Source organism: Cryptotermes secundus, unplaced genomic scaffold (assembly GCF_002891405.2).
Source record: "Cryptotermes secundus unplaced genomic scaffold, Csec_1.0 scaffold680, whole genome shotgun sequence".
In the NCBI taxonomy this organism is placed as follows: domain Eukaryota; kingdom Metazoa; phylum Arthropoda; class Insecta; order Blattodea; family Kalotermitidae; genus Cryptotermes; species Cryptotermes secundus.
In genome coordinates this window covers 63,745-76,286 of record NW_019731231.1, presented here as the reverse complement: position 1 = coordinate 76,286, position 12,542 = coordinate 63,745, and the positions used below count along the sequence as shown (strand labels likewise).

General features: G+C 37.9%; 1 protein-coding gene across 8 annotated transcripts in view; it reads right to left on the bottom strand.

Moving 5' to 3' along the window:
* The window catches only part of LOC111866593 (mitogen-activated protein kinase kinase kinase kinase 5), a 74,606-nt gene that overhangs the window by 5,917 nt on the left and 56,147 nt on the right, over positions 1 to 12,542 (bottom strand). For 7 of the 8 annotated variants that reach the window (XM_023855695.2, XM_033752344.1, XM_023855694.2 and 4 more), the window contains 5 exons: positions 10,131 to 10,265; positions 8,868 to 9,025; positions 6,617 to 6,821; positions 2,895 to 3,163; positions 232 to 424 (listed from right to left, as the gene is read on the bottom strand). In XM_023855695.2, the coding sequence (XP_023711463.1) occupies positions 232 to 424; positions 2,895 to 3,163; positions 6,617 to 6,821; positions 8,868 to 9,025; positions 10,131 to 10,265 (960 nt within the window). The remainder of the gene's footprint in view (positions 1 to 231; positions 425 to 2,894; positions 3,164 to 6,616; positions 6,822 to 8,867; positions 9,026 to 10,130; positions 10,266 to 12,542) is intronic. The other variant, XM_023855697.2, reaches the window with a different exon arrangement.

Here is a 12,542-nt window from a genome sequence, read left to right as displayed (position 1 = left end):
ACATTCTTACAATATAATGTTACAACATGCTGTGCAGAAAATTTATATTTATGATCTTACAAATACTCTTCAATTAAATACAGGTACATATATATTACTTCTTCATGTGAATAAGAGAACATATAATACAAAAAAAAAAAAATGTATGTGTTGGAAATTTAGGTGTTCCAGTTACATTCATGACAGGATAAAATTCCTTACGTCTAATATAAATCACATAGTTCAACAAACCTGTTCCATCCATGTCTTCCAGTTCATCACTATGAAACCAACTGGCACCCGAATTCATGTTCATCAGGTCAAGCTTCAACCTGTTTTGTTCGTAGGCCTGCTTGACACTAACACACACCATAGGATACTCCATTTCGGGGGTGATGATCATCTCAAATACTGATAGCGGTGTCGGCAGAATGCATTCAAAATGCTGTAAAAAATATAATATGAAAGTTGCAGAACTTCAATTCTTATCTGAACAACAAATTTTTCGAAATACAGAGTGAAATCATCATGATTTTAAATTCCTGAGATAATATTTCATCACCCCATTTTATATGCTGCTAAATATTTTCATAACTGTGAATATATAAGAAAGTGAAAATGTGTCTATTTCAACTCAGTTTCATAAAGCAGTTAAATGAGGTATGTTGTTAGAATCAAAATAATAACAAAACTGAATTACTGGTTCTTAAAATAAGTTTAGGAGGGGCCTAAATATTATCTGAAGTTTTGCTTGCCAAACTAAAAGTAAATCTGTCACTCCATGGCCTATGAAAAATGTAGTCATTATTATTCTTATAGTTATTAATTTTTAATCTCTCAAGAATCAGGAAAATAATAATTACTTTATACATCAGTGGACCATAAAGACAGTTCCCCTCACAAAAATAATTAATAACAATATCATGTCAAAAGAGAAACATAATTAATTGTTTTATAAGTACTATCACTTGCTTACTATTCATTTTTTGCATAAAAAGAATGCACATAGGGGGGAAAATCATATCTGCCTGTCCACGGGTTTCAACCAGGAAATCACGGGATGTATTTTGATTAAATTTATTTTGAATGTTCTGGTATAGAAAGCCACTTAACTCATGTATTTTTTAATTTCCCACAACTGGTAATAAAAAGCGGCACGCTCACGAACTTGTGAGGTGGGAATGACATGAGCAACTACTGAAAAGTAGAACTGTAGTAAGCAGTAGTTAAGTATGATGACAGTAATCAGTAATTACAGTATTTGTCTTCTGAGCTATAGGAAATATATCTACGCTCCTAAACAACGTTTTTGAGGGGAACATTCATGTCATACGACAGTATTACTAAAAGTCAGTATGCTTTATGTGTAATTTACAATGAAGACTTTAAAAAGACTGAAACACATGCTAATGACATTCCAAATGTTGTTTCCTTTGTGAAATCACATTGGATCATCGAGGTAAAAACGGATAAGAAATGAAACGCCTTCGTCCAAATCTAACGTTTACTGAAGACTGAATGAACATTACAAGATACCAAAGGTACACACAGAAAGAAAGTAGCAGTGGGTGTGGTACCAACTTATGAACAATATATATCACCAGATAAATATGGCCAACACTAGAACTATAGTATTACAACACCAAACACCTTCACATTACTGCATGGCTATATAAGAACTAAAATAAAAATTTAAATTAATAATGTTAACATACTGGAACGGCCAGAGTATTCAGAGTGCCAAAGTTCAAAGGATACGTGTGAAATCTGTATGCACTTTCATATCACTTGCACCTTTCTGAATCTTGTTTATCTCTGTGTATGCATTTAGAACAGCTTTCACTTATTTGTCCATCTGATGACTGATGTAAGAGAAAAGTACTGAAAATATACTTCCAACATACCAACATCTATTTAAAAAACATAAATAAAACCACTCCCAAATCTGTTAATAAAATGCCTTTGTGAAGCTCTCTTCTCACCAGAACACAAAATTAACTTGCATCAAGCAAGTGGGTAACCCATATTTTTGAACCTGACTACGAGAACCCACTGAACTACGCAGTTTGACACTGCTGTAACAGGATCAGAACTACAGTCCCACTGGGGATTCATGATACTGTGATGTGTCGCGCTAGCTGGACGCCCCCCCCCCTCCGCCGGACCGGAGCCGAAGCGAGCCGAGTCCCAGCACGCTGGTAGCTATGCAACGCGAGTCAACAGTGGTGATGTCACCAAGGGATACCGCGGTTGCTAGGCAGCAGTAAACAACTCAGGACAGCGTTGCTAGCAACACGGCACCAGACAACAATGGTGCCTATTACGTGGCTGTTTTCTGAGTTGTCCGGAACGAGGCTAGATACGGAGCAGCGAAGACTATTCACAGTTAGTTCCGAGCAAGCCTACGAGTCAGTTAAAGTGTATCAGTGGCCGAAGACAGTTCTCCAGTCAGCAGTAAAAGTGTGATAATCAGTGACAGTTTGTGATAACTGAGAATTAATTGGGAGTGTGTAACACAGTGACACTTGTATAGCTCCCGTACTGTGAAACGTGTAGTCTACTGACAATAGCATGATTTGATTTGTGAATAGGGTTATAAATTGTGAAACCCCGCAATATTGTTATAATTAATTGTAGCCGTGATTTGTAGGTTCTTAAATAAACCAATTAACAATCCGAACGGCGTCTTCAGTAATGAAACACTTAGTGCTGTCCACTTTGATACAGCAATGTATTTGCCAGGCACACTGGGAGCTTGATGTTTCATTTGTAAATTCTGTTCCACTGCCATGTTGTTCCTAGATGTACTCTACAACTTGGGCCCACATTGGGGCACACTACATCATATGTAAGCAGGACCAGAGATCATCAAATCTGGTGGTACTGTAGTATGATACATTCAGAGAATTACCTACCTTTAGAAGCATAAATTTGTTGAGAGGATCATACCACTGCATAAGGAAAATTCCAGATGGCATAGCCCCACATAGGTACTTGTAACCATTGTAAGGATTTCTACCAACACAACACTTTGTACATCCTTTAGTGTCAGGGACTTTGGTAGTGAGTGCAAATTTCCGGGGTACTAGTCTCTCTGGAATTTTATTCATATGAAGTGAGAACCTGTGTGTCTGCTTGCTTTGCAATGCCAGTAAGTCGTGTCGGTACAGCTGGGGTGTTTTACCTGTAATCAGAACACATTATTAATGGTGTACTGTTTGAAGATTCTGGATCCTGAACGCAAGCTAGAGCCAATCATAAGACTGCTTGTGCAGGATCTGAACACACTATCACACTGCCTAATCCAATAAAGAAAACATGCAGGAAAAGTTCAAATGACAGACCTAGCATAACTTCAAATTACTAAGCACAATTATATTGTGACATGTTGCACAATGGAGGACAACCCCTCCTTACCCAGCAGTGACGTGGCGGATGAGTCAATACTCCGCCCCCCCCCCTCCACGGTGACGTAACATGCAATGCATCTGTGACACGGGTAACAGCCAACAGCGGTACTGATTGCGTAACAGGCAAGCGCTGCAACTATATAAGTGAACCACACTGCCTACAGAGTAGAGTTGAAATGTGGCCGTCGCCGAGTGCATTTGAAGTCAGTTAAAGTGTATCAACCGCCAAAGTGAGTTCTCCAGTCAGCAGCGAACGAGTTAGTGTGTGTTAAGGAGTGGCGCTGTGAAATATAGCAGCCGCCGATGACAGTGAGTATGTGATATAGGGACCCTTGAATAGCTCCCGTATCGTAATTAATGTGTAGCCTACTGAAGATAGAGTGATTTGATTTGCAAATAGGGTTATAAAGTGTGAAACCCCTCAACTGTGTTATAATTAATTGTAGCCGAGATTTGTAGGTTGTTGAATAAACCAATTAACAATCTCTACGGCGTTTTCAGTACCCAAAACACGTTACAATATAAAATCTAAAGTCCATTTACTCTCTTTCATTAATTAACTACTATAATTACAGAAGAAGCTACTTGGACCTAGTACACTGCAATACATTCCAAGTCTTGCTCTTCCAACTCCCAATCTATATCAGGCCTATCCACTATGGTCTGTTTCCATGTGCAACTTTCTTATACTTTTCTTTGCTCAGGTATAACAGATATTAATATGATACCATACTATAAACTACTACATACTACTATGACTTTTGCCTCCATGCCTATGCTGAAAACACATCATATTTGCTGAAATATTATTAACACAGTCTGATTTCATGATGACCCAATAACTGACCAAATGGACAGAGGCATTCTTGAGAAGCTGATATTAACTCAGATGATCAAAATATTACCCGCCTTTTACAGACTGAAGAATCATTACCAAGTTCACAAGTCTGCTATGGGATACTATCCTGAGTCAGCTGAATTCAATCCACATCTTCACACTGTCTTCTTTCAAGAAATATTTTAATGTTATTTTTTCATCTATGTTCAGGTCTCTTGAGTGGTATCTTCCAGAAGAAAAAGCCATATGCATTTATTATCTCTCTCATGTATGATACATGTCCTATCCTCCTTAACCTCCTTGATGTGATGACAACAATATATAAAAGGTCAGTGCATATCAGATGCTCCTCACATGTAAAGTTCTCCATATTCCACTTCCTTCCTTTCTCCTGTTCTCCTCATCCCTATTCTTAAACCTCAATTTATGTTCTTTGCTTAAGGAAGGGACCAAGTTTCATGTCCATAAAAAACAAGAAGTAAAATTATTGTTTTTGATGAGTTAATCTTCAGGTTTTAAACAGAAAATGGGAAAATAAAAGTTTCTGAATAAAATGGAGGAGATTTTAGTCCGTGTGCATTGAAATTAAAATTCATGTTCTTAAAAAGCCTGGCTACAGAAAGCATAACTTACTAACTTCTATGTAAGTTTTGAGGCTTTCACAGCGATTACTATGAAGAAAGTCGTCTTCTGGGGTCTGGCGCCGTGTATTCTTTGTTTCAGCCAACATTTCGGAGGAACATATCGCCTCCATCTTCAGGGCAGGTGAACTGTGTAGCGAATACAGAGAGCAGTAGCTGTAATGATTAGAAAGTGAAAGGTGCTCCTTTATATAGGAAGTAGGCAGGGGTGGTGGTTAGGGGAGAGGGGACCATTGGGAACAGTGAAGAGCGATTAAGGCTACAGAAATATATGGTCAGGGGGTGAAGGGGGAGGGAATGGGCGGTGAATACAGGCATCTTGGAGGTCGATGGCACGGAGCTTGCGGTTAGACAAGAAGAACCGGTTGGCTGGGGACAGGTTACTGACGTCAATGACATGAAGAAGAGTTGGGGTGAGTTGGTGGATTTCTCTTGAGGGAAGAGATGAGAGGCTTCCATGACTTGCCGAGACAAAACCCTGTTTCCTTGTTCATGTTATTCGGATGGAGCTCGATCTCAATGGCCTCCATGATTATGCAATCCAGGTAACGGCTCTTACAGGTGATTATGTCGGTTTTGTGAAACTGGATACGGTGGTCTAGCTCGATGCTGTGTTCAACTACGGCTGACTTGTCCGGATGTTCTAGGCGTAAATGCCGTTGATGTTCTTTCAACCTGGTGTCCACAGATCGGCCCGTTTGCCCAATGTAGACCTTGCCGCACTGGCAGGGGATTCTGTAAATTCCCGGTGTCCTCAGTCCCAGGTGATCCTTGACAGGCTGGAGGAAATTAGATATTTTCTTAGGGGGCAGGCCAACTGATTTGATGTTGTGCCGGGACAGCACTCTGCTGATCCTGTTGAATACAGTCCCGACAAAGGGCAAGAACGCCACAGTGTCTCTGCGGTCATCAGTTGATTGTAGTTGGGATGGCGGTTGAGGGCCCTGTGGATCTGCCGGTCGTTATAACCATTCTGTCTGAAGATGTCCTTCAGGTACTCCAACTCCGCACGTAGGCTGTCTTGATCGCACAGAGCTCTGGCCCTGTGTACGAGTGTGGAAAGAGCTGCCTGTTTGCTGGAAGGGTGATGATGGGACTTGGCACTGACATAGAGGTTGGTGTGTGTGGGTTTGCGGTATACTCTATGGCCTAGAGAGCCGTTGGGTCTCCTGTAAATATCTATGTCTAAGAAGGGAAGGTGGCCTTCACTTTCGGTTTCCATGGTGAGCTGAACGCATGGGTTAATACTGTTTAAGTGGTTCAGGAAACCCTTCAGTTTTTCAGGTCCGTGGGGCCAGATGACGAAGGTGTCGTCCACATATCGAAACCAGCATAGGGGCTTGTGTGGAGCCAAGTCAAGCGCCCTCTCCTCAAAGTCCTTCATGTAGAAGTTAGCGATGACAGGGGATAGTTGAGAGCCCATGGCTACACCGTCAGTCTGTTCGTAGAACTGGCCATCGATGCTGAAGTAGGATGTGGTTAGGACACGGCGAAAGAGTCTCAAGTTTTACTAACTTCTAGTTCACTTTTAACAACCATAACAATATGTGGAGTATGAAGTTCATTTGTTGGTGTTATTTTGCTGTATATATTTCTTTAGCATTATGTCATACATCATTCTTATAACAGATAATTTAAAAGTTCTCTAATGGAGTAAACATTTACCTCCTAGAAACATGCTTACATCCCAGCTGCCTGCAAAGCAGTCAAGAACTCCTACAACAGGCATCTAGACGGAACACACTAACCTGATAATGACATCAGGACATCCTTAATGACATACATCCATATCGTTCTGCGCGGATACAGTTGATCTATGGCAGTTTCATGAAGTTCATTGAGGTTGAGATTGTAGATGCCCTCTTCAGCACCTATGAGAATATGTTGGTCTCTTGTGTCCGGATGGATCCAGCTTGCAGTGCAGTGTATACGGAGAGGACACCCATTAAACACCTGATGAGTATCATATACCAGTAAATGCTCACTTCAATGCTACATCAACTGCAGGATTATGTAATGTCAAATGTGATGACAGGACAATCATGTATGATGAACTGTAATGGATTGAGGAGGAAGTGATTGTGAGTGATTTCAATGCATTATCCCAACATTCACCTGGAACAAATGACAGAAATCCTTAAAAATTCAGTGATATTACTACTACTCCAACCAGCTCAGTACTGTTAGACTTTAACATGGATTGTTTCTAAGCTAGCTGTGTGCATTACTTCATACAATATTGAACAGAACAGCAGTCTAGCCGGAAATCATTATGCTTATCAGTATTCATTCTGTATATCTAACAGTACAAATTTTGCTGTTAATATCCATATCTAAAACTGCATTTTCATTGGAGATTATATATCCATTTTGTGTAGGCATCCTACTATGGACCACTGGACAATTCAGCTTACTGCCTAAAATGTTTTAATGATGATTCCAATAGTCAAGAATATCATTCTGATATTTCTTTGCTTCTCAACATGCCATCATATGTATCCTAGCTTAGGCTGATGTCAGAACTTAAGACAATCTATTCTAAAATTTTTAGTACTGAAAGTTCCTGATTATGCTTGCTACCATTCAGTCAAGAACCTTTTGTATTCTCTTCTGTTGTCCAAAAACATAAAAATTAGAATATACAAAACTATAATTTTGCCTGTGGTTCTGTATGGGTGTGAAACTTGGTCTCTGACATTAAGGGAGGAACATAGACTGAGGGTGTTTGAGAACAGGGTGTTGAGGAGAATGTTTAGACCCAAGAGAGATGAAGTGACAGGAGGTTGGAGAAAAAGGAATAATGAGGAGCTTCATAACTTGTACTCTTCTCCAAGTATAATTAGAATGATCAATTCAAGGAGGATGAGATGGGCAGGGCATTTTGCATGAATGGGGGCGAAGAGGAATGCATATAGGATATTGGTTGCAAAGCCATAAGGAAAGAGACCATTAGGAAGACCAAGATGTACGTGGGGGGACAATATTGAAATAGATCATAGAGAGATAGGATGGGATGGCATGGTATGAATTGGATAGATCTGGCTCAGGATAGGGACCGGTGGAGGCCTCTTGTTAACACGGTAATGAACCTTCGGGTTCCATAAAATGCTGGGAAATTTTTGAGTAGCTGCAGAATTGGCGGCTCCTCAAGAAGGGCTCTGCAAATATTTAATGATGAAATTGAATAAACGGCAAAGAATTAGATGAATCCTAAAACAACCTATAATAAATTTCTTGAACACTGACAAACTCTCAAGGTCTTTCAGGCAGGAAACCAGTACTCTAACCACAAGACCATGCACCTTGCTTGGAAAAAATCAAATAAAAGATAAATAAATAAAAAATGTAAAAAATCCTTCCATTCATCCACTATCCAGTTAAAATACAAGATTACTATTGGAAAAGGGACACTGAAAATTCAACAAGAAAACTCTTATAAACTTCTGAAACTTTCTTCATTCATATGCTTTGCATCCTGTTGTGTATGTCACTACCATGTAAACGTGTCTGTAGAAAACAACCCCCTATATATTAGCAGGATAATTTTTAGGAAAATAACAATTTTAAATAAGCTTTACTAATTTTAGACAAATATTTTAACATATGCAAACACTGTAATTCTATATAAAAACTTTTACATGACATGACTATTAGCAATTGAGCCAATGCAACACGCAGTCTAGTAATGAACATGGACATATTTTACTGTTTATAAATGCCTGATGATGGTCATAAAAGGCCAAAACATGTAGCAAAATTACATCTTAATAAAACTAATTGATTTTTAAATCTATCAGTTATTTATTAAAAGTATACAATTGTTGTGATTGACAAACATATTTACGTGGTTCTGTTGTTCTTTTTCCATCCATTTTATTTAGCCTTCATGTAAAAGTATGCACAAATTATGGCCATCTGTAGATTAACACCATTTGTCAGGCACTGAGAATTAATGAGAGTTAATCATAAATCTTACTGCATAACACAAACATAATTTACCTTGGAGAAACAAGCTCCCATATGGACCTTTGGAGTAGGAGGAAGTCCATTACTGACAGGGCGTGGAGGAGTATGCCGTTTCTTCTCCCTTCGTCTAGGTGGAACTGGTGGAGTGTCGGAGAGAAGGTCAGGCTCTGGCCCTGAACCCAAGGCATCACCTGAAATTTATTGACATTTCTAACAGTCAAATTCAGTTCTCTCTCTCACGCATGCACGCACACACACATATTTTTCAGTTCTATTACAAAATTACTTATCTCACACCTGACCAAAACTAAACCCCAAAGCTATTACATAAAAGTTGTACCATCTGAGCCACCAGGTGATTTTTTTCATGAAGTTCAACTTCAGATATTGTATTTAATTGTAAAAATACCTTTCCTACAATCATTTGTCTCATGTTACTTTCACTAAACCTGTAATTTTAAGGCACTTTCTCTATACTAAAACAAGACAGAAGCAAACAAAATATTACAAGAGGGTCAGGGACAATTGGTCTCAAACAGAGTACTTAAGTGAGTCACAAAAATGGCAAAAGGCAATGAACAAATAAATAATTATAGGTAACAGATCTGTATCACTTCCATGACATATAAATACAGAATTTATAATATGTACATGTTGCAATATTTTTTATAACCATCCATTCTCAATATGGAATGCATCAATTTTTAATCTTTAACCACCACTTTCTCATACTTGAGACATAAATGCAGCATATTACAGGTTTAAAAGATAGTATAAGCACCATATATGAGAATAGGATTTCTTCCCTAATTTAGAATCTGAAAAAAGGGGTAATATTATAACTGCAAACACAATAAAGCAATTCACTAAAAAATGTCACCAGTATTAAAACCCGGCTAATATTTTTAGCATGAGCAGCAACGCTATCAGTCATGAGTTGAACTGTATTGCTATTTCTGAAGTATATTATATACATCAGGGGGAAAAACTGGACTCACCATTAGAACTGAGCAAATAAAAATAATTTACACAATTTCAAAAGGATTATCTAATATGCACATAAATACAGTACTTCAACTGGCCAGAACAAGCAGAACATATTTATCCTGCAACATAAGAAACAGTGCTATATGACCATAGCTAAACAGTACGACTCCAAACAAATGCGCAACAGAGCTTCAATCATGCAGATTTAAAGCATTTCTATTTCTATCATTTTCACTGATGTAGGTATATTCATACATCGCACTCCTCCTAATTATTATAAATTTGCTGTAAATTCATACTTGCACTTACCATTGGTGCAAGAGTCCTTGTTGGATGCACCACTATCACTAAGTGATCGCTGACGCTGGCCGTTCAATGTCAATGTTGCCACTAGTCCAAACATTTCATCCATTGAACTATGCCTTCTTGGGGAACCTCCCGCCCCTGAGTAATGGAGGGTAAGTAACATATATTTAAATAATAATTTAATTTAAAATGTCTCTTCAAAAGGCAGGGTGTTCGAGAAGATACTTTAGAATTGTGATGTATATATAGGGAAATGTCTTACATGCACCTCTTGCAAAGAACAGTTCACAATATACATGTAAAGGATCTTCAATTTATGATGCTGTAAACGTGCTTTGAAAGCAAGCTGGCCAAAACTAGTATGGTACAAGCAAAAATGTCATTCATTTTTGTGCAGTGTCACACACAAGATAATACAAACTAGAAAGTTTCTTGTTTCTTCATTATAATGGACTGGCATGGAAAATAAGGTGTATAGCACTCAGCAGTGTGTGTTCTTAGTAAAAAATTATGCCAACACATCATCCTATATAATATGCTGCCACAGATAAAACCAAAGATTTCCTGGTGTTAATGTTCCTAGGAAGCTAACAACACAGAGACTGGTAAAAAGTTTCAAGTTTCATAGTATGGGATCAGTGTTGCATAAGAATAGAAAAATGGGTGTACTGACAGTAGAAAAATCAGATGAAATTGGAGCTTCCTTAGAAATTCAAGAAATCTCTGAAGAGATTTGCTGCACAATATGGTGTGTCATTGGGATCTGCTCACGCATCAATGAGACTTAACGGCAATCACGTAAGATAGTTGCTGTTCAGAGACTCACTAATCCTGATACTGGCATTTCTGCAAACCCCAGTACTGTTTCTTTGTGACAAATCATGGCTGCCTTTAGATAGCTATAAATATCCTCTTTGTAACATTATGGTTGGAGTCTGGTGCGCTATTACCTCCAGGATAAGAATCAGGCAACTCTCTCTTATTTAAACCATAAATTCTGAATGTTATGTAAATTTAATACATGGGCCTTTTTAACAAGAACCTACAGTCTAAGGAAAGATGTACAGTTACTTCACACAAGACAATGCTGTTACAGCTCAAATGGCTAAACAATTGATGGGAAAATTAAAAGAAGTAGTTGGTAACCAGGTTACTAGTCAGTGGCATAAGCATTTACCAGACTTAAACCTATGGAGATGCTGGAACACAAGGATTATGCCAACAACCTACACATGGTACAAGAATCAGAGGACAATATTTAATGAGTGATTCTGAATGTTTACCAAGAACTTGAGTATTTTGAAATGTGTTACTGAGATGCAAAGCGTCCTGCAAGCAGAAAAATGTCATCTTGAATATCTGTTGTTATTTAAGGTAAGAACAACCAGTTACAAGAAATACTTGTAGTTTGCTGCTACTAGTAAGAAGAATGACTCACAGTTTCTCAACTGTATTTAGTGGGGAAACCTCTGACAACCTTACACTGGCATGGCAGCATCATATAATGATATCCTTGTGTGCACAGACATGTTTGTTTGTGTAACAAAACAATATCATGTCCTTTTAAATACAAACTCTTGGCAACTGAATGAAACTGAAAGAAAAATCCAGAAAGAAACATTATAAGGCATACTAATTAATCTAAGGCCAAAAAATCCTTCTCTGCCATATTTTCATTTTTTTATATCACCATTTAGTCTCAAATGTGTGAAAAAATTTACTCATTTTGTGGACAAGTTGCCTAATATTTTTTACATTTTATCCTCATTTGGATTTAAACTGTTACGTTAAATTGCGCTACCTGCCAAATGACAAAATTATTGAAGAAATTTTCAGTATAATTTCTTAAGATACTTTTCCATTTGGATTCTGTAGGACAACTTAAAAAATGAAAACTGTATAGTTTAGAAGACTACTATGCATGTCACAATGAGATAATCTATTATGCTTGCAAAAATTATATCCTGTGCCAGTGAACTCCAAATATAAGTAACCATACTGGAAGAAAACACAAATTTTATGAACTCAAGAAAAAATATGAGGGATAGCAGACCTTGCCATGTTACTTTTGAAACAAACATTATGTTATAACTTCAAAAGAGTATATAAATTACATACTACCTTTTGAAGAAAATGCTTAACATAACGATACCTTACATGCTACTTCATCAAACACAAGCTGCTGGGTTTGAGAATCGAATATTCTACACAGCTTCTTCCAACAAAAAACATGTTCTTCTGGAAGACATGAGTATCAAATGAGGTATATCATTTACGACTGAAAGTATTAGTTCCACTGACTCCTCAAGTTAAAACACATTCTAGAACTAGTAAAACTAGTTTTATTCCTAGTAGAAGTTGTAATCCAGTTTATCCTCTTTCTTTTACAACTTCAATCAAGAAACAGGCTATGAT